The 22,154-nt window shown below is 56.4% G+C and overlaps 1 protein-coding gene across 5 annotated transcripts in view; it reads right to left on the bottom strand.

The window, feature by feature from the left end:
- Positions 1–17,701, bottom strand: part of Rilpl1 (Rab interacting lysosomal protein like 1) — a 29,625-nt gene extending 11,924 nt beyond the window's left edge. For 3 of the 5 annotated variants that reach the window (XM_004843953.4, XM_021257614.2, XM_087198167.1), the window contains exons 1-4: positions 17,113–17,701; positions 12,138–12,288; positions 6,443–6,561; positions 5,693–5,914 (exon numbers count right to left, since the gene is read on the bottom strand). In XM_004843953.4, the coding sequence (XP_004844010.1) occupies positions 5,693–5,914; positions 6,443–6,561; positions 12,138–12,288; positions 17,113–17,421 (801 nt within the window). In that variant the 5' untranslated portion in view covers positions 17,422–17,701. The remainder of the gene's footprint in view (positions 1–5,692; positions 5,915–6,442; positions 6,562–12,137; positions 12,289–17,112) is intronic. The other 2 variants (XM_004843951.4, XM_004843952.4) reach the window with 2 other exon arrangements.
- Positions 17,702–22,154: the final 4,453 nt, after the last annotated feature.

Below are 22,154 nucleotides of genomic sequence, written 5' to 3' on the forward strand. Positions count from 1 at the left end.
GGGTCCCAAGTGTGCATCTCTGTGCCTGGCATAACTTCTCCTTTCTTTCTTTCTTTTTTTGGTACCAGGGATCAAACTCCAGCCCTTGCTCTTTTGAGGCAGGCGGCGGCACCACTGAGCTACATCCCCGGCCCTTCCCCTTTCTATGGCTGGATAGTTTCCCGCTTGACAAGAGTCCACACTTTGTCCAGCTCCTGTGCATGGTCATGAGGATGGCTGCTGCCTTTTGGCTACTGTGAAGAGCTATGTTCAGGCCCTTCCTGCACACGTGTCTGTCTGGACACAAGTTTCCCATTCTGTAGGGTACACACCTAGGCAGAGCCGCTGGGTCTTATGGGGACTCTTAACTCTGGGCATTTTTGTTTCATTTTTTGGTTTACTGGAGACAAGATCTCACTATGTAGTTCAGGCTGGCCTCAAACTCGTGGTGATCCTCCTGCCTCAGCCTCCTGAGTGCTGGGATTCCAAGCATGTACCACCATGGTTGGTGGCGACTCTAACTCTGAATTAACTTTTCTGTTTCCCACAGTGGCTGCAGGATTTTACATCCCCACCAGCAATGCCCCAGGGTTCTAGTTTCTCTACCTTCTGTTGCACCCAGGTCTTCATGAATGCTAAGCACAAGCTCTACCACTGAGCTATACCCCCCAGCCCATTTCCTTTTCTGTGTATGTATGTGGTCCTGGGGATTGAACCCAAGGCCTCTCAACTAAGCTATATCCCCAGCTCTTTTTAAATTTAAAACTTTGAGGCAGGATCCTGCCAAGTAGCTAAATTGCCCAGGCTGGGGTTGAACTCACAATCCTCCTGCCTCAGCCTCCCAGAGAGCGAGAATCACAGGTGTGCACCACCACCTGGCCCATTTCCCATTTTCTTTCATAGCAAGGGATTTGCGAACTGCCCCCAAGTCACCCTGCCAAATTTACAGGGCCTGGGTGGTCAAGGCAGTCGTGTCTCAGGCACCCTTATGCCCCCGTTCCATGCTCACCTCGAAAGACCAGACAGAGGCTGGGGTGGTGGCGGGAAAGCTGCGGGACAGGGGAAGGGACAGAAACAGGCACCCTGCCTAGGCCCCAAATGGCCCACAGTGGCACAGGGACCAGGGACTCCAGCAGGATGCTGGCATGAGGCCAAGAGTCCAGGACTCTGGCAGCCGAGCCAAGCTGCTCCGTGGAGTCTGGTACAGGCTGTTCTGGGAGGGGACGCTTGAGAGCGGATACCACCCAAATCAGGTGACAGAGGAGCCCCAGCAGGGAGGAGCCGCTGGAGCCACGATGACATCAGGGGGACTATCCCTGTCCTCACACTGCCCTGCTACAGAGTCCCGGCTGCTCTCCGCGCTTTCCACAGCCACAACTCAGCCCCGTCCTCCTCCTTTAGCAGTGACCGGAACTTAGCAGGCACCAAGAAAGCCAGTTCAGGTCTCGCCCGCTGCCTGGGTGGCCCAGGAGCATACCTGGGTGTCTAATATTCCTCTGGCACTTACTGAGCCTAACTCTGTGTCTTGCTGGTGGCTGAGCTCAGTGCTGGGCAGAGATCAGGATAGGTGGAGTGAAGGGAAGATGCACCTGAACAGACGTTTACGAGGTGGACGTCAAACGCTGGCAAGAATCAGGAAAATCTCACTGCAGAGGCGGTCTCTGTGCATGGGGTCCTGAAGCTGTGTAAGAGTTTGCCACAAACTGAACGTCACATGACAGACCAGAGGCAAAAGGGAGGCCCTCAGGTCACACCTGTGACTCTCATTTGGTTTGGTCCTCATTGTGTTCTAAAATCTATTGGCCAGTCATGGTGGACCATACCTGTAATCCCAGCACTCTGGGAGGCTGAGGCAGGAGGATCACTGTGAGTTCGAGGCCAGCCTGGGCTATACAGTGAGTTCAAGGGCAGCCTGAACTACACAGTGAGACCCCGGCTCAAATAGTAAACAAAAAGAAAGAAAAGGGCTGAAGATGTAGAAATGTTAAGGTCCTGGATTTAATTCCCACTGAAAATCAAATCAAACCTATTTAGTTGCTAAGTGTTTAAGATCGGGAGGTTTCATACCAAAGCCTGAGTGTAGTGCTTCATTTTGCAAACTTACTGCAGATGGCTCCCCACGGCCACCCGTGTTCCCTCCCCATGCCTCTCCCTCCCTGCCTGGGCCCTGCTGTGGCGCCAAACCCCAGGCCAGCTTTGCCTCCCCGGACAGCACTGGTCCTGCCGCTCCTGGGGACCTGCCTCTCGTGTCCCTGGAGGGGCCATCGGCCAGGGGTCTGCTCTCAGTGTGGACAGGGAAGAGCCCAAGAGGCCCTGGGCAGGGCTACACTCCTGGGCCTTCATGTCCCCTCCAGGCCTCAGTGACACAGTGCTATTTCCAAGTGCCCTTCCCAGGGTCCTCTGGACACACTCAGGACTGCTGTGGCTCTGGCCCCCCAGTTGGCCGTCCTCCTCCATGCCACAGAAGGGCATCCTGGACCTGAGCTCTTTTCTCTGCAGAAGGGACAGCTCTTTTGTGGGAGGCCCTGATGTCCTTGGAACTTGGGGGGCCTGTCAGATATGTAGGTTCCTGCCTTTGGGCCTGACTGCCTACAAATACCAGGCACCACAGACAGCCCGAGTCTAGGGCGGCATCAGATGATCAAAGTCCTTCTAGGCTTATTCCCCAGGGGATGCAAGGTGGCTCGGGTTATCTCCTGTTCGCTGGTCCCTGGGGGCTGCCTGGGGACAGCTGGAGGGAAAGCCCGCAGCCTGGCCACATGCCGAGGCCTGGGAGACCAGCTGACAGGTACCAGACAGGCAGCACCCTGGACTGGCCTCCACCAAGAGGCCTCCTGTGCCTGTTCCCTACCGCCGGGCTCATCAGAGCACCCGTGAGCACCCTTTGGGACGGTCCCTGGCACTGCAGAGGGGACTTCTGCGGTCACATGCAGGGACTTCTGGGACCACCAGGTACAAGTTCCGGCTGCACTTAAACCCTGCTTCCCACACCAGCCACCAGGCCCTCACTTTAAAAAACAACTATGAAAGGTGGGCATGGCAGCACACACGTTATTCCAGCACTCTGGGAGGCTGAGGCAGGAGGATCCCAAGTTCAAGGACAGCCTGAGCAACTCAGTGAGACTCCTGTCTCAAAATAAAACTGTCCCCCATTTCTTTTAGGGGGAGGCAATTCCTTGCCACTGGGGGTGGCACCAAGGGACATGCTGTGACAAGAGCCTGCTGGAGTACTCCCTCCGAGTGGAAAGCAGGGCTTCACTGTCCTTCACAGCTGGGCAGGGCTGTGGATTGGGAGGACAGAACGGGCTCTGCTGGGGGCTGGGGTGGCTCTGTGGGGAGCACGTATCTGAGGCCCTAGGTTCCAGCACCACACAATCAGGGCGACAAGGAGACAGGTCCAGCAGGGTGGGGACGGTTTCCAGGGGACGCAGGGCAGGGCGGATAATGTGCCGGGGGCTGGGATGTCTCCAAGTTGGGCTCCCACCCCAGACCCCATAGCCCCCAGTGTCTGCAGCCTGCGGCACTGGCTGGCCACCGCTCTCACCTCCTCTGGAGCCCCATTCTGCGCTCCGCTCACCAGCCGCGCCCATCCCACACTTCCTGGGTCACACTGCCACTCCTGCGGGCCACAGGGCCTCTGCACACCTGCCCTCTGCCCGGGCCTCAGCCCCCAGCTCCTCCCTCAAGCTCCTCTGGGAGCCGTTTTGGTCTCTGGATGGTAATGGTGACGTCACAACAGTGAAGAGCGACTTCACACTTCGGGGAAAATACTCATTATTCTGGGTTTGTTGGTGCTGCTGTTTGGCTACTGGGGACTGACTGAATCCAGGGCTTTCCCACTGAGCTACATTTAGTTCCAGCCCTTTCTGTTTTAAGACAGGGTCTTGCTAAGTCACTGACTTGCCCACACTGGGCTCAAACTCATCAATCTTCCTGCCTCAGCCTCCCAAAGTGCTAGGATTACAGGTGAGTATCTCCACCCCCAGCTTTTAGTTTCTTGGTTTATTTTGTTGTTCTGAGACAGGATCTCACTATGTAGTTCAGGCTGGCCTTGAACTCAATGTGCAGCCCAGGCTGGTCGTAAACTCCTGATCCTCCTGCCTCAGCCTCCCGACTGCTGGGATTACACATGTGCACCATCAGACCCACCTATTATTCCTTTTTTTGGTACCAGAGATGGAACTCAGGTCTTTATGCTTGCACAGCAGGCAGCGAAACCACTGAGCTAAATCCCCGGCCCTATTATTCCTATTATTATGGAAAGAAACTGAGGCACAGACAGGCTAACAACATACTGAAGGCCACAGAGGAGGGAAGTGGTAGAACCTAGACAAACCCAGGCCACCTGGCTCACATGTGCAGGCCGCTGGCGACACCACAGCCAGCTCCGTGCCCCTCCTTCAGGCAGGGGCTACGTCCTTAACAGATCCAGATGGCAGCTGCATACCGTGACATCTGTATAAAGTTCAAGGTTCAGGCCGGGGGTTTAGCTCAGTGGCGCTCACAAGTGCAAGGTCCCAAGTTCGATCTCCGGTACCAAAAAAATAAAATTAAAATTAAATAAAGTTCAAGGATTCCACAATGCCGAGCTGTGCCACCAGCAGCAGCACCGCTATCTCATTTCAGGAGATTCCCATCAGTCCAAAAGCAGTGCTGTGCCCACCAGAAGCAGCCCCCCCCACTGCCCCAGTCCTGCAGCCCATAGTGCTCTCTGGACTTGCCTGCTCTGGGCACTGCAGTGATGCAGCAGGTGACCTTCTGTGTCTGCTGCTGGGTGTGAGTGTGTGTGCGTGTGCACAGTACTGGGGACCGAAACCATGTCCTTTGCGATGAGCTACATCCCCAGCCTTTTTTATTTTCAGGCAGTCTTGCTAAGTCACTAAGTTGCCCAGGCTGGCCTTGAACTCAGAGCGATCCTCCTGTCTCAGCATCCAGAGTGCTAGGATCACAGGTGTGTGCCACCACACCTGGCTCCCACATTCCTTGAGGGTGGAATTGTGCTGCACTGAACTTAGGTTTATCCCTCCACACACTGCCCACCGCGCGTGCTGTCCCTAGCACCCCTGGCTCCTGTGGCCCTGTGTGACCCCTGACCCTGCCTCCATGCATAGCTGGGGGCTCTATGTGGACAGGAGCAGCTCTGTGCTTTGCTCACACTGTCCCTCTGAGACTGCTGTGTGGCTGACACTCATGTGAACAGATGAATGGAAGAATGAATGAATCAATCAATGGATGGGTGGGTGGATGGGTGAGTGGGTGGGTACATAGATTGATGAGTGGATGATGGATGGATGCATGGATGGATGGGTGGGTGGTTGGATAGGTGGATGGGTGGGTGAATGGCTGGGTGGATGAATGGATGGATAGGTGGATGGATGGGTGAGTGGATGGAAAGATGGACACGGGGATGGATGGATGAGTGGATGGATGAGTGGATGCATGGGTGGGTGGATGGATGGATCGATGGATGGATGTGTGGACAGATGGATGCATGAGTGGATGCATGGGTGGGTGGATGGGTGTCAGGTGCCTGGGAACCATCACTGTGCTGACCACCTCCCACCAGAATCTGGGAGTTCTAGGCTCCAGGGCCTGCCCAGCCATATATCCTCAGGCAGCAACTTGCTCTGTCCATACCTCCCATTCTCTTAAGCATGATGGGGAAATCAAGGCAGCTCTCCCCTCCCACAACTGGGCAACACTTCCCACTCACCTCAGGCTCCTCCTGCCCGTTCTGGCTGAGCTCGCCCTGCAGCCTCTCGCGCAGCTTTCCGAGTTCCACCCGCAGGGTGCCCATCTCCTGCTCTTTGGTCTGCAGGTCTGCCTCCAGCTCCACCTTCTGCTCGATCAGGGCCTTCCCCTGGGCCTCCACCACAGTGACCCGGTGCCGAAGATCATGGTTGATCTTCATCAGTCGAGTCTGCTGCTGCTGCAGCTGCAAAGAGACAGAAGCCATTGCACAGGGCTGCCACATAGAGTAGCTCAGACTGTGCACTGCACAAAGCAAGCCATCTCCAGGTGTGCCAGGCATGCTGTGAACATTATTTGTTTGTGATCTGTTTATATTCTATGACATGGTTGACACCCAAGATGGGCAATCTGTGTATTTACTATGATAATTTTATGGCAGATAGAAGCTAAATGTCTTGTCAGAATATATTATGACAAGACACTTTTCCAACAGATGGAACCCATAGGTTTTGAGAATCAGGCGGTCACTGCTCAGGTACCAGGGGCAGCCTAGGGGCCTGTGCAGGCTGCTGCAGGAGCCTGGTCACAGCAGGGCCTCATCCCTCCTGCTCTCCTAGGAGACCTGGCGAGGTCTCCCCCACGCTGCTGTGTCGAACCCGCCCCCCCCTCCAGCCAGGGTCAGAACGTCCTGTCACCAGGAGGGGACGCCAGAGGGGAGGCTTGGAGTCCTGGGGGGAGGGGAGCGGGCAGGGGCAGATGCGGCCACACTTACAGCGTCCACGTCCTCGCTCTTCAGGCCGAGCTCGCGGTCCTTGGCGCGGATCTCATCACGCTGTTTGTCCACCACCTCCTTCAGCCTCTTCATCACCTGCCGCTCCCGCTCTGACATGCCTGGGGGCGGGACCAATGCTGAGCCACGCCCAATGCGTGCCTGGGCGGGGCCAAGGTGAGTCCGGCCCCTGTGACTCCAGCGCCTCTCCCCTTCCTCCCCACCCGGCGCCTGTCCCTGCTGTTCCCTCTGGCCCAGTACCTTCCCTCCGACCCACCCGCCGCCTGGGGTCTCGCTGTCCCATCTGCCCAGAGCCTGTCCCTCCCCGTGTCCCCATTACTCTGTTAGCTTCTCCTCATCCCGCCCCATGTCGCCTTCAAGCCACTCTCAGCAACCGGGAATCTCAAACATCCGGTCCTTAGCAGGTGGCTACACAGCCCAGCGGAGCCGCCTCTAGCCAGTGGCCCTGGGCTGCCTCAGGCCTCTGTGGCCAAATGCACAACGTGGGCAGCTGGTGCTTGGCCAGGGCGCTGGGGGACAGGAGGATCCCTGCACCCACCCTGCACCAGGAGGGGCTCGGGCCTGCTGTCCGGGTCCTGCTTGTTCCCATTGGGCCACCTGAGCCCAGAGGAGACCACAGGGGCAGGAGGCGAGGCAGGGCGGTCTCCCTGAGCCCCACCCAGCCCCACCCAGCACCGCAGGCAGCAGTGGCCATTAGGGGAGGGTGACTGGCTGAGCCACACACGCAGGCGCCCTGTGACCTTCCTGTGACTGCTGTACAAATGGTCGACAAGTCTGGTAGCTTTATGCCAGCCACGGTGGCGCTCACGCCTGTGACTGCACCACTGGGGAGGCTGAGAGGAGGATCCCTGGAGTGAGGCCAGCCTGGCCTACATAGCAAAACCCCATCTTAACACAAACAAACCAACCCAGAAAACAAAAGAGAACAAAACAACCAAATGTGTGGCTTAAACCATCAGAAGCTTCACTTTCTCATCATTCCAGAAGGTAGAAGTTCAAAGTCAGCTCAGACAACTGTGCCTCTCCTCTAGTGTCCCTTGGCCAGGGCCACCTTGCCCTGGCCGTCCTCCCTGGTCACATGGCCTCCTCCTCCATGTCACGCCCTCTGCCTCCATGTGACCGGCACATGTGTGATGCCTCTAGGGCTCAGGTGGGACCCAGGACGGAGTCCCGATCCCACCATCACCTCTGCACTCTGGTGATGCCACAGCTCCAGAGAGGGGACCTGGCAGGGCAGGTTGGGTCCCTCATTCAGCTCAGCCCAACCCAGCCTCAACCACAGTGGGAGGGGCACCCAGAGGACGCCTGGCCCCACTACCTGGCCCCCAGGAAGAGAGCCTGGGGTGAAGGCCTCCCTGAGTGGCTCCAGCCCACCCCGATATTCCTCATCTCTGGGTGTCCCCATCCACTGCCAGGAGCCAGCAGTTTGCAGAAGGGTGTGTGACATGGCCGGGCCGCAGCCCCTGCCCCACAGCACTTGGGACGCCACAGCGACAGTCCCAGAGCTCAGCTGGGTGGCTCAGTCATCCCTGCCCTGCAGGATCGGCCCCTCCCCTTCAGTCCCCAGGGTGGTCCCGACAGGCCCAGCTGTCTTCTTCCGCCAACCAGGGAAGAGGGTGCTACTGACAGCCGTGCTTTTTATTTTATTTTATTTTGGGGTTGTTTTGAGACAGGGTCTCACTATGTAGTTCAGGCTGGCCTTGAACTCACTGGGTAACCCAGTCTTGCCTGGAACTGGAACTTGAGGTGATCTTCCTGCCTCAGCCTCCTGAGTGTTGAGATTACAGGGGCAGGGCCAGGGATTTAACTCAGTGGTTCCGACGCCTGCCTCAAAAGCGCAAGATCCCGAGTTCAACCCCCGGTACCAAAAAAAAAAAAAAAGAGAGAGAGATGACAGGTGCACACCACCATGCTGGGCCTTTATTTTCCCTGCTGTTGCTTTAACACCATTCCGATTTTACAGGTATAGAAAACTGAGGCCCTGAGACAAACTGCTCCAAGTCCCGGTGCTGGGACTCAGACCCAGGTTTTCCTTGCCATGACACCAGGCCACCTCACCCCCAGAGGATGGTGCAGAGGCCACCATGCACACGGCCGTGGTTTGCAAGCCAGTCTCCATTTGGTGGTCTGCAAAGTGGGTTTGCTGATGGCCCCTCCACTCCTCACCTCGCTGACACCAGCCAGGCTGAGACAGGAGGATCAAAAGCTTGAGGCCAGCCTGGGCAACTTAGTGAGATCCTGTCTCAAAGTAAAAGGAGAGCTAGGGACAGAACTCAGTGCTCCCTGGGTTCAACCCCTAGTACCGCTCCCCATCCCCCCAAACAGGAAATCTGCATATCCACGGTACAGATGCACTTATTACTACTAGATGGTGTGCTTCAAAAAGACTAAGATGAGCCGGCGTGGTGGTGCACACCTGTGAGTGTGAGCCCAGCCTGGGCGACTCACCAAGACCCTGTCTCAGCATCAAAAATAAGAAGGGCTGGGGTTGTGGCTCAGTGCAAAGGCCCTGGGTTCAGTCCCCAGTACAGAAGGAAAGAAAGAAAAGAAGAAAAGGAAGGAAGGAAGGAAGGAAGGAAGGAAGAAAGAAAGAAAGAAGGAAAGAAAGAAAGAAAAAAGATCAAGACAGCACATTTCATGCTACATGCATTCTCACTACGTTGGCGCCCACACACCCCTACTGGGATGCAAAGACTGAGTATGAAAAAAAGGATGGCAAATTTCCCTGCTGACAGTTTCACTGAGTTTCACTGATTACAGCGAAAAGGTAGCATTTTGGGTCTACTGGGTTACATAGATTAAGACCACCCTCACCTGTTTTTGTTGCTTTTTCTCCTGGGCCAATAGAAAGACCCCGCCTCTGTTCCCTGCAGTCCCCGCTTGCGAGGCCACCTCCCCTCACTCCCTAAGCTGCTCCTGAGGACTGAAGGACTCTTCCCACCCGAGGGTCTCTCTGCACCCCAAGCCGGACGCAGACACCTGTGATTCACTTCACTGTCTGCTGGTGAGTAGTTTCCACTGGTCACCGGCAGCTAGGAAGATGGGCTCCCCCACCGGGGGTGGGGGCGCATTTGAATCTGGACACTTTGCTGGGTACTAGTGTCCTCCCAGCACTGTGGGAGGCTGAGGCAGGAGGATCGCAGGTTTGAGGTCAGCCTGGACAGCTTAGCAAGATCCTGTCTCACAAGAGAATTCTTTTTTAAAGGGGCTGGGGATGCAGCTCGGTGAAGCGCACCTAGGTCTGAGCCCCAGTGCCGCACATCAGGCTCCAGGTGAGGACTGGCTCTTCCAGGCACCCCTCACCCCAGCTCACCACCTGCCTCTGCCAGGTGCCTGCCTGTTGTCTCTCCAGCACCCGGTCCTGACTTCCTCCTCCCAGGACCTGGTCTCCCCACCATGTGTCCCACTTTGTCCCTGCCATGATGAGCTCAGCAGTGACCCAGGATGCTGCAGGGGCAGAGCAAGCTCCCAGCGTGCACTGGGAAGGCCATGCACTGCACCCAGGAGCTGGGCTAGCGGCTCTCCAGGTCTCTGGGGCTTCACTGGGCAGGCAGAGGAGTCCCCAGGTCACCGCATGTGCTCTGCAGAGATGTCACTGACAAAAGGGTGGTAACATAGCCTGGCATGGTGGCGCACACCTGTAATCCCAGTGCCCAGCAGGACTGCCACAAGTTCAAGACCTGGGCTACACAGTGAGTTCAAGACCAGCCTGGCCTACATAGCGAGACCCTGTCTCAAAAAAACAAAAACCAAAAAGATGGCGACAGGGTCCTCAATGAAGCTCACCTTAGTACCATGTGCCCCAGCATCCAGACTCCTGCCAGCGCCCCAAAGAGGCAATCATACGAGTGCACACAGATGGCCGCCACAGCACCACCAGCCAGAAGCCAGAAAGAGCCCCGCGTCCCTCAGAGGGTGGGTGGATGAAGACTTGTGCTCTGTCCACAAGGGGCCTGGCTCTGGCAAGGGAAGGAGGAAGGAAGGAGGATGGGCTGACACAGGCCGGCACAGGGACATGGCTCAAAACACCTGGCTAAGTAAAAGAAGCCAGGCGCAACCTGGGCAAGGCGGTGCACCCTGTAATAACGGCATTTTAGGGGCTGAGGCAGGAAGGAAGACTGCAAGTTCCAGCCCAGCCTGGCCAACTTCAGAGACTTGGCAGGACCCTTTCTGAAAACAGAAACATGAAAAGAGGGCTCGCGATGCAGCTCAATGCAAAGGCCTCAGGCTCAAGTCCCAGCATCCTCTTCCTCCCACCCCCCAGAAGGCAGGCAGGGAGACACAAAAGGCCACATGGTATCTGCTCCCACGGCTGGAAATGTCCAGCACAGGCCAGTCCACAGAGACAGCAGGCTCTCGGTCGCTCATGGCTGGGTCAGGGTGGAGGCCGACCAGATGGCCCCACGCAAGCACATGGGTTTGCTGGCTTTGGTTCTGCAGAGCTGGGGACAGAATCCAGGCCCTGTGCACACGTGGCTTACGCTCAGCACCGAGCTGCACCCCCAGCTGAAGAAGTGCTGAGAAGCTGAACAACAGTGCTCAGGGCCGCCCGACCCAGGGCTCCACTAGGACCTCTGAGCCGTCCACCTTGAGCAGGAGACTCCTATGGCTTGGGCGAGGCATCTCAAGAATTCTCCCTCACTGGGACCCGACCTTGAAGGAGCTCAGCCTGATGCCCAAGCCCCGGGGACAGAGGCTCGCTGGGAAGGGTGGAGCTCCAGCAGCTGAGATGAGGCAGCCGGTGCCCTGGTACCATCAACCCCAAGCTGGGCCCTGCTGCTCCCCAAGAGGGGAAGCAGCAGGTCACACCAATATGCAAATTTTGCAGGACATCGGAAACAGGGAAATTGTGGGCCACAAACTCCAGGGCGGCCCCATGGATCGGATCCAGGAACAGCAGGAGGATATTGCTCTAAACCACTCACTTCCAAACAATGTCTGAAGGTTACTGTTTTCTTTTTTGGTGCCGGGGATTGAACTCGGGACCTTGCACTTGGGAGGCAGGTGGCAGAACCACTGAGCTAAGTCCCTGGCCCTCTTTTGTTTTTCTTTTGTTTTTGGTACCGGTGATTGAACTCGGGTCCTTGCGCTTGCGCAGCAGGCGGCGAAACCACTGAGCTAAATCCCCGGCCCCCTCTTTTGTTTTTTTAAGACAGGGTCTTCCTATGAAGTTCAGACTTGAACTCAACATGTAGACCAGACTGGCCTTTAACTCTCGGTGATCTTGCCTCAGCCTCCCGAACACTTGGTTGCCCTCAGTGCTCCTTGAGCCCCAGGGCCTTTGGACTTGCTTCTTCCCAAGGTGTTTGCAGCTCACTCTACCACTTTAGGGCCTCTTGACCTCCTCAGTGACCGTCTCTAACGAAGCCACAGATTGCTCTCCGATGCCCCCGCATTAGCACTGCAGAAGTCTAGAACCTGACCATCTATTTGTCTGTTCACACACTCCTCACCTCTCCTCTGCTCTAGAATGAGATGGGGAAGGCAGGATCTGGGTCCTGGGCCCAGAGAAGCATCTGGCATGGGGGAGCCCGTAACAGCGGCCTGTAGAACGGACCTGTGTGCTGTCATCTCCAGGCCGGCAGACAGTGACGTGAACAAAAGTGACAACAGGGGCATGGAAATGCGAGTGCAGGCACAGCATGATCAAGGTGCTCACAGGACAGGCAGCCCTTACCTTCGTGCTTCTGGAACTCCTCCTCTGAGAAGCCGACGTCCTTGTGGGAGAGGTTGGTCATCAGCTGCTTGTTCTCCTCCTGCAGCTGGGCGATCTGCGACAGGAGGTCCTGCGCCTCCCCTCGCCACACGTCCTCCACCAGCTCCAGCTCCTGCGGGGCAGACGCACGGTCACAGCCTGCCCAGGTGGTGGCCTCACCCAGCCGGCCAGTGGGTGCAGCTGGGGCCTCGGGGCCACAGGTGCTGGGCTAGAGATGGTGCCCTCCTCTGGCTGTGGCCCACACCTCCACCGGAGGGTCTCAAATAGGCTGTGCACTTCCCAGCTGTGAGGCAGAGGAGCAGGCCCCGCCTCTCAGGGTCCCAAGCCCCGGTCTCAAGGCATAGGCTCACAAACCACTCTCCAAGGGAGTCCGGAACACCCAGGTGACAGCAACGCTGTCCCCAGGCCCTCTGACCTCTGACACAGGTGTCTCTCCAGGGGCCTCCAGCAAGTCACCTGAGTGTCTGGGGCCTCAGCTGGGGGCCACACTTTCAGGCTCACGCAGTAGATGCAAGGGCAAATAAGACCGGTCTAAAGCCAGGAGCGCCAGTCCAGGCTGGCCCAGAACTCTCCAAGATCCTTCTGCCTCTGCCTCCCAGTGCTGAGGTCACAGGTGTGCACCACCACACCCAGCTAAAAAAGGTGTATTTGTAAAAGCAGAAACTGTTCAGGAAGCAGTACTGCTGCTGCCTGTACACACTCAGGGTCCAAGGCATGGACTGCAGCGTGTCAACCCGAGTCTGAACCCTGTCTCTGTGGTGATGGGCACATCACTCCCTTTGGTTGGCCCGGAAATGAGCAGGACGGTGCAGTGGATCCCTCGGAGGCTGCCAGGAGGATTAAATGGAGCTCTAGTGGAGTGCTGGCACCTGCCCCAGGTCCCAAGAGAGGCGAGGAGGCGTCTGATGCCTCCACTCCTCCCATGTCGGTCACAGGTGGCTGGATGGGCATCGTCACCGCCTCCTCCATTCATCTTCTAAATAAGTCTCTAACCACCTCCCCAGCCAAGAACCCTGTGGTACTGGGGCCCCAGGAGGAATTAACTAAGCACACAGGCAGCAGGTTCAAGGTCACCAGGGGAGCTGAAGGGTGAGTTCAGGGTCAGAAATGCTGGGATGACTGGGTGTTGTGGTGCGTGCCTGTGATCCCAGCACTTGGGAGGCTGAGGCAGGAGGATCGCTGCCAGTTCGAGGCCAGCCTGGGCCACATAGCAAGACTCTGTCTCAAAACCCCCAGAAAAGAAGTGGAGCAATGATGGTGATGGACAGGATGCCTGGCGCCCTCAGGGAGCCTGGCTCTTCCACCCGCGGCTCCTTGAAGTTCAGTGCAGTGAGCCGGAGCCTGACTGTGAGTGACTGTGCAGCGGAAGGGGCTCCTCGGACACGATTAAGCCAAGGATGTGAATGGGGGTGAGCATGGGCGTCCAGGGATCTGTGCAACCACAGGGTCCCCAGGGGGAGGCACAGGGGCCACAGAAGCAGAGGGACCAGAGGACTGAGGAAGGGGTGTGGCGGCACACACCTGTGATCCCTGCACCCAGGAGGCGAGGCCGGAGGGTCCCCACGAGTGTGAGGCCAGCTTGAGCTAGACAGCAAGACCTTGTCTCAAAAAACAAACATGAGAAAAAGAAGGAAAGAAAGAGAGAAATGAAAAGAAAGGGAGAGAGAAAAGCAGTTTTCCTCTAGAGTGTCCCAAAGGGAGACAGGGTTGTGCTATGTAGCTCAGGCTGGCCCGAACTCCTGGCAATCCTCCTGCCTCAGCCTCCTGACACCGAACTTCTCTTTTTTGCAGCACTGGTGATGGAACCCAGGGCCTGGCACACGTTTGGGACATGCGCCACTGCTGAATGGCAACCCTGACACCTGGATGTTAACCCCATTTCTGACACATAATCCGAAGACTTGACCCACATGCACCCACAATGCTGCCTCACCCGAACCTGAAGCTCCTCAGAGTACGTGCTGGGCCCCAGTGACTGATGCCTGCTGTTCTGAGCCACTAAGCAAGTGCTACTATGCCATAGCAGCCGTAGGATACGAATACCGACTTAATACTCAGTGGTTGGGATGTCCCCCCTGTACGATTCTGGGGATGAAACCCAGGGGCGGTTTACCCGTGAGCTCCATCCCCAGCCTTTTTTATTTTTATTTTGAGACAGTCTCTGTAAATCGCCCCAGGACAATTCTCCTGCCTCAGCATCCTGTGTAGCTGCCATCACAGGTCTGCATGACCACACCCGCTGGGTTCTTTTTTCCTTCCTCTCAGTGTGCTAATGTCTAGGTTAGCAATTGGTTCCCTGCTGCCGAGCTGACCATGGAGAATTTAATCCTGCCTCACCAGGCTGAGAAGGTAGCGCTGATTCATCAACTCTGGCTTCTTTCAAACTCCTTCTCCAGCCTGTAAGCGCCAGCATCTCCAACCTCACCCCCATTCCTCTTTCTCATGCTGCTCCAGCCACACTGGAGTGTGTTCCTACCCCAGGACCTTTGCACCTGCTATTGCCGCTCGGGACCCTCTCCCCAGATCTCCCTGTGGCTGGCCCCTTCTCTTCACGCATATCTCAGCTCAAAAGACTCCCCTTAGGCAGGCTTTCCTGGGGTCTCATCTATTCCACCTGCAAGCCAGCCAGGCTTGTCACATCTCTCCGCTTTACTTCCTTTGGGGCACTCAATCATAAGCTGGGTGTGTAGCTCAGTGGTGGGCGCTGGGGGAGCTCATCCAAGGCCCTAGGTTCCATCTGCACACCAAAAACACCCTGCCTCCTTCCACTTGAACTGCAACTTCCTGCAGAAGAGAGTCCAACCACCTGGGGCTTGGGGCCCTGGAAAGGCTAGTCTCCAGCACAGCCTGTGATCTCAGGACTCCGGAGGGAGGATGAGGCAGGAGGGTTGCCTCGAGTTCAAGGCCAGCCTGGAAGCGGCTGGTCTGGATTAAAAGTCCAGTGGGGTTAAACACACCAGATTGCAGAGGTGTGGCAGGAAAGAGAACGACAAATACCCCTCACAGATGGGCTTTACCAGGAATATATACTGGAGTAAAAATGTCCTGACCTGCTAGGTTCTGTGAGATCCACTATAGTTAACCTCACTGTGTCTTCCTATGCGCTCAGCAAGCCACACTCTACTATGGAATGGCACTGTCTGCTCAGTGCCAGAACAGTGTTGGGCACATAATAGGTACTCAAGAAACACATTTGTTGAATGACTGTATGAACACCACAGGCTGCTTATGTCACATGCAATTGTAGCCACATGGCTGCTCTTTCTAGAGACTACTGTTATGTTTTCCCTGTCACCTCGGTCACCCTCCTGCCCGCTGACATAAGAACCAGCTTTGCTCTGTCCTGCATTACCCCACCCACATCACTGAGGAGGGCCTTTTGTATGCTGTGGACCATCAACAGGGTTGCAGACTGAGGAAGGAGACAACTCAATAGGTCTGTGGCCTAGGGTGGGTAAGGAGTGGGGCTGAGTGGGTGTGGGTCTGGGTCTGGGGCTGGGTGGGCAGGGTTCAGGCTTTCCTGCAGCCACACTCCCTGGGAGAGGGGACAACCAGGGAAAGGGGCCTGGTGGCGGGGAGGATCCCACCTAGGTGAGATCCTCCCCTCTGCTAACAAACAGGCCCTGGCCTGGGAGCCCAGAGCAACCAGTGCCTCTGCTGTGCTGCTGGCTCCACCCTCCTGCAGGCCAGTGACCTGCAGTGACCAGGACAGAGGTGCCACCAAGACATCGTGACAAGCTGAAGCCCCAGCCCCGTTAGCCCCGTAACTTACACTGCAGCGCCCTTGCCAGACAGGTGCTGGCCCCAGGGTTCAGTGTCCCCCCTCTCAGGCCTCCCGCAGCTCCTCGAGGCAGGGCATGGTCATCTCACTTGAAGGCTGAGGAAACTGAGGCACGGGGCGGTAGGGGATTTGCCCAAGATACACAGCCTCCAGAGGCAGGGTCTGAGACCTGGCTGTCCAGCTGCAAAGTCCCCTCCTGGGAGTCCCAAATCTCCCCTGAGGACTGAGGACGGTCCAGGCTTCCTGTGTCACCGTGGCAATGGCACCCAACTGCACCTCAAGTTTCCTTCCTACCCTGGGCCTAGGACCAGGACAGGCACTGGGATGAGACCAAGCTCTTGACACCCACCAGGCTGCCCTTGGCCAAGCTTGTACAGCCAGATTTGGCCATTTTCCTTGAGAACACATGGTTCTGTCAGAGGGGGCAATATAATGCTGGCCAGGGAGGCTCAGAAAGGTCAAGGGTATTTCCTAAGGCCACACAGCAAGCCCGGGCCTGCTCTGGCACCTTGATCCCCCAAGGAAAGGCGTTTCCTCCCATTCTCCGTGGGAAGGGCTGAGGTTAGGGCAGGAAACCACATGTCTCCCACTTCCTCCTCTGGGTACCTTGTCTGGACTCCCAGCCCGCAGGGGAGGCCCCCATTCCGAGAGCCGCCTGCTCCTGGGGCAGACGCTGGCCTCAAAGCTGCAGCGAACCAAGAATCAAGCGGGTGGGAAGAGCCCGCTCCCCCTGGGGCTGGGACGCCTCACGGTCTCGGGACAAATCCCTCCCCACACTAACCCGCGCGGTTTCCTCTTCTGTCCCAGGAAGCTAATCCTACCTCGCAGAGTCCAGGGCAGAAAAGCGCCCGGGGGGAGGTCAGTAGACTAGGGGCGGCCGGGGAGAAAGCGGCAAAGATGAACCCGGGGCTCTAGCACGGGGCAGGATCCAGACAGGGGCCTGGGAACCCCAAAGGGCAGGGGCTTGTTTCATTCCTGGAGAAGGACGCTACCTAAGTGTCTTCTCAACCCATTCCTAGAAGCTGGGCCCTGGAGGACGGCGGTCTAACAGGCGGGGGCATCAAGCAGACGCCTTAAGCAACTTGGCCCTGGCCACCGACGCTAAGCGAGCGCAGGAGCTCGGGTCTGCAGTGTCCGGCCGGGGCCCGCGCCCACCTTCTGGTGCTTGCGCTCCTTCTCGATGCGGTCCATCCGCTCCACGCGCAGCCGGTCCAGCTCCAGGCGCAGCTCGTCCAGCTCGGGCGCGACGTGGTGGCGGCTGACCAGCACCTCCAGGATCTCCAGGACGCGCACGACCTTGGGCATGAGGCGCGCGATGGCCTCGCAGCCGTGCTGGTCGATGACCCGCTCGAACTCGTGGCCCACGAGAGACGCGATGTCGTACACGTCCATGACGGTCAGCTCGGCCACGTTCTTCTCCAGCACGCACCCGGCCGCCGGCGCCGACCCCCGCTCCTCCTCCATGCCAGCCCGAGGTCGGCGACTCCGCTCGGCTCCGCTCGGCTCGGCTGCGGGCTGGGGGGGCACGGGCGGGGCCCGGGGGGGGGGGAGGCGCGCGTGCACGGCCCCCGGAGCCCCCGAACCGGGCACCGACTGCGCGCCGCGGGGCGCGGGGCCGGCGGGAGGGGACGGCGCCGCCGCGGCCTGGCAGGAAGGGCGGCCCGTGGCGCCTGCGGGAAACTTTGGCGTCGGCGGCGAGGCCGGGGGACTGGCGCCCCCCGCGGGATGCCGCGCGCCCCGCCCCGAGCCCGGCCGTGGGCCTGGAGAGGGTACCGCCTCCGCCCCCGTCCCGGCTCTCGTCACCGCCCCGCCCCGCCGCGCGCTCCCGTGCCCCCCCGACCCGCACTGGCCCCGCCCCATCGCTGATCTCCCCGCCCCTGGGAGGGGTCGGGGCTGGAGTGCGCGCGTCCGCGGGAGGTTTCTGGTCACGGCCCGCGTCCCACCGGCTCCGCTGAGCGGCCCTGTCCGGCCCTGTCCAGCCCCGCCCGCCCTTCCGCAGCACTTCTACCCACCGCGCTCCCCTCGTCCACCCTTCCGCCCCCACCCGACGGCACGGGGCCCTCACCGGAGCCTCTGCCGCCGGGCCATTGGGGTCCTTGACCTCGAAGGCCGGACCCGGCCGGGCCACCCGGCCTTCTGCGGATTTGTTTCCGAACTGCCAGGGTAGGGCCGGGCTCAGTGTAGGGCGCCTGCCTAGGGTGTGCGGTGCCCCGGGGCTTCATCTCCGGCATCGCAAAAAAAAGAAAAAGTTTAAGATGTGCTGAGTATTTGATGTACATTTAGCTGAAACATACATGGTGCTCACCCCGTGGTAAGTAAGATTCCAAGTGCTTTGCAGGGTTCCTCCAGGGGTTCCCCAAGTGTGGCCTGAGGCCAGCTGAGCTCCCCAAAGCCCACCCGGCCAGCGACTCGGGATATTTTGTTTGGGAGCAAGCACGGTGGTTGTTATTGTTGTTTGTGGTCCTGGGGGTTGAATTCAGGGCCTTCTGCTTGCAAGGCGAGCCCTCTGCCACTGAGCTACATCCCAGCTCTTCTTATTTACTAGTTTGTGACAGGGTCTTGTTAACTTGTCCAGGCTGGTCTGGAGCTTGTGATCCTTCTGCCTCAGCCTTTCCACTTGCTGGAATTACAGGCTGCATCTTTGAGGGAGGAGGTGTCACTCACTTGGTCTTGCAGACCCTCGGCGAGTCCACTCTGCCCTGAAAGCCCAGTCAGCTGAGACTGGGATTAGGAGCCACAGGGAGTTTGCAGCCTGTGCCTGGGTCTGGGAAGGGATAGGGGTGAGAATTCCTTTAAGATGAGAAAGGAGCGGAGCCTGGTGGTGCACTCCTATAATTCCACCATTTGAGAGGCTGAGACAGGAGGATCACTGCAAGTTCCAGACCAGCCTGGGCTACATGGTTTTAAAGACCATCCTGAATTACAGGATTTGAGACCTTGTCTCAAAAAACAAAACAAAAAAAGCCAGGCATGGTGGCACATGTCTATAATCACAGCACTCTGGGAGGCTGAGGCAGGAGAATCACAAGTGTTTGAGCCCAGCCTGGAAACTATGGGGACTTAGTGAATACCTGTCTTAAAATAAATAAAAGAAGACCTGCATGGCATGGAGTACATGCTTGTAATCCTAGAACTTGGGAGGCTGAAGCAGAAGAATTGCCACAAATTCAAGGCCAGCTTGGACTCAGAAGGGCTGAGTATGTAGCTCAGTGTGAAGGCCTTGGGGTTAATCTCAAGTACTAGAAAAAAAAAGATTGGATTTGAATTCAATTGGATTTGATTTATTTGATAATGTATCCTATCAATTTTTTTTTTTTGGTACCGGGGATCAAACTCAGGTCCTTGCACTTGTGCAGCAGGTGGTGAAACCACTGAGCTAAATCCCCGGCCCTCCTATTAATTTTTGAGGGGAGAAGGAATTTATTTTTATTTTTTTAGATATAAATCACATGTGGTTTTTCTTTTGAGACAGAGTTTTGCTATGTAGTTCAGACTGAACTTGAACTCACTATATAGCCTACGTTGGCCTCAAACTCACAGTGACCTTCCTGCCTCAGTCTCCCAAGTGCTGGGATCACAAGCATGCGCCACCACATCTGGCGACTCCCTTTCACTTAATTAAAACATTTTTGTTTGTTTGTTTGGGTTTTTTTGGTACCGGGGATCGAACTCGGGTCCTTGCATTTGCATAGCAGGCAGTGAAACCACTGAGCTAAATCCCTGGCCCAAAACATTTTTGTTTGTTTGTTTGTTTTGTACTGGGGGTTGAACTCAGGACCTTGAGCTTCTGAGGCAGGCACTGTGCCACTGAGCTAAATTCCTGGCCCTGTTTGTTTGTTTTGAGACAGGGTCTCACTGTGTAGCCCAGGCTGGCCTCAAACTTGTGATCCTCCTGCCTCTGCCTCCTGAGTGCTGGGATCACAGATGTGCACCACCACACCTGGATAATCACTGTACTTTCTGAACATTTTCATTAAACCCCCCAAAAAAACCTTAGTAGTAATCATTAGTAGTCACTTTCCTTTCTCCCCTGGCCCATCACTGACTACGCACCTACTCTCTGTCTCTATGGATTTTGCTATTCCGAACATTTCCTATGAATGGAACACTGCAACACATGACCTTGTATGTCTGGCTTCTTTCACTCAGAGTGTTTCTGAGATTTATCCATGTCATAGCATGTATCAGAGCTCCTTTCCATGCTTGTGTAATATTCCACCATTGGGCTGTACCACATTTTGTTTATCCACTCATTTGTGAATGAGCTTTTGGATGATTTTTGCTTTTTTGCTCTTCTGAATAACACTACATGTCCATAGTGTTTTTGTGTGGACATGTGTTTTCATGTCTTTTAGAGGGACCCACAGGATGGAGGATTGAATTCCTGGATCATATGGTAACCGTTTAACCTGAGAATCACCAGGCTGTTTTTCAAAGGGCTGCAGTGGCTCACATTCCTTTCCAGAGTGTGTGCATTCCAGTCACTGCAAAGCTCCCCAGCACCTGTCATCACCTGTCCTTTTCCTTGTTTCCTCAGTACTGGGGGTGGAACCCAGAGCCACATACAGGTGGGGCAAGTGCTTCGCTGCTGACACCTGCCCTTGTGCTTATAACCATCCTCATCAATGTGAAGCCAGAGCGTCATGATTGTTATTCACCTAGTGTTAAAAATGTTTTAATTAAGGCAAATAGAGAGTCACCAGGTGTGGTGGGGCACGCCTGTGATCCCAGCACTCAGGAGGCTGAGGCAGGATCGCTGTGAATTTGAAGCCAGCCTGGGCTACATAGTGAGTTCAAGGCCAGCCTGAACAACATAGAAAGATCCTGTCTTGAAAAAAAGACTTAATTTTGCTGGGGATTTAGCTCAGTGGTTCTGCTGCCTGGCCCCAAAAGCATGAGGTCTCGAGTTTGATCTCCAGTACCAAAAAAAGAAAGACAATTTATTTTATTTATTTACTCAATCCCCGGTACCAAAAAAAAATAAAAATAAATAAGTAAATACATATGGTAAGCACACGGTACTGAATATAGCCACAATCATGAAAGTGAGACTTAGATGACTGCAGATCATTTCTTTTTTGTTGTTGTTTGTTGGGTTTTTTTGGTACTGGGGATCGAACTTGGGACCTTGAGCTTGCAAGGCAGGCAGTGGAACCACTGAGCTAAATCCCTGGCCCTGCAGATCCTTTCTTTGATTTTGTTTTGAGACAGGGTCTCATGATGTAGTCCAGGCTGGCCTCTAGCTCACAGCAATCTTCCTGCCTCAGCCTCCCAAGTGCTGCGTCACAGAGGTGTAATTGATACTTTGATATGTTTTAAATGCTTAGACCCAGGCACTGTGAGACCAGGGATGCCTCTTCCATCCTCCCTCTCCCCCCTGCTCTACATCCCAGGAAGCTTACTTGCATGAGTGAACCAGGTAAAAGGTCTGCTGTCCTTGCTGGGTTCCGGCTGGACCTGCCCATTGAGGGGCAGCTGGAGAGCAGTGCGCCCGGGCCGGGTCCCTTGGCCAGGGCAGGGACAGCTCTGTGCTCCTGGCAGCCCCAGGGCTCTGGCGCATCGCCTGGGTCCCCATGTCCCCAGCCCTGTGCTGGTCCTGGAGCTGAGCTGGTGCTGCTTCTCCCAGCTTCTGGGGGCCACCTGTTTGCAGCTGCACCCAACCCTCCTTGAGACAGGAAAGCACTGGTGCTTTCACAGCATGCAGTCGGCAAACTCCCGGCCAGAGACCTCAGATTCCTGGGCTGGCTTTGCAGCCACCACTGTGACAGTCTTGTTAAACTCTTCCCAGATGACCCTGTGTGGAAAATGCTTTCTTACTGCTGCCTGGTGACTGCCTGATGCATGGACACTTATGACTCCCCCAGAGCCTCATGTGCTCATGGGTCAGGCTTTTGGGAGAGACTGAGTCATGAGTGTGTGACACTGGATTGTAGGCCTGTGATGCTGAGTCGTGGGTGTGTGATGCTGGATTAGTCCACTGACTGGTTTAGCACAGTGCTGGATGTGGCTGAATGGATTTACCGGATAGGGAAGCCCCACCCCAGGTGTGGGTGGCATCACCCAATAGGCTTGCAGCCTGCATGGAATGAAAGGGAAAGAAGGAAAGTGGCTGCTTCCTGCCTACCCTGCCTGGACTGTTTCTCTCTGCCATGCCACTCTGCCTTGGAGCCAGCTGACCACGGACTGAACCTCTACAA

Source organism: Heterocephalus glaber, unplaced genomic scaffold (assembly GCF_053883595.1).
Source record: "Heterocephalus glaber isolate CG9 unplaced genomic scaffold, H.glaber_assembly_v1.0 deba00001687, whole genome shotgun sequence".
In the NCBI taxonomy this organism is placed as follows: Eukaryota; Metazoa; Chordata; class Mammalia; order Rodentia; family Bathyergidae; genus Heterocephalus; species Heterocephalus glaber.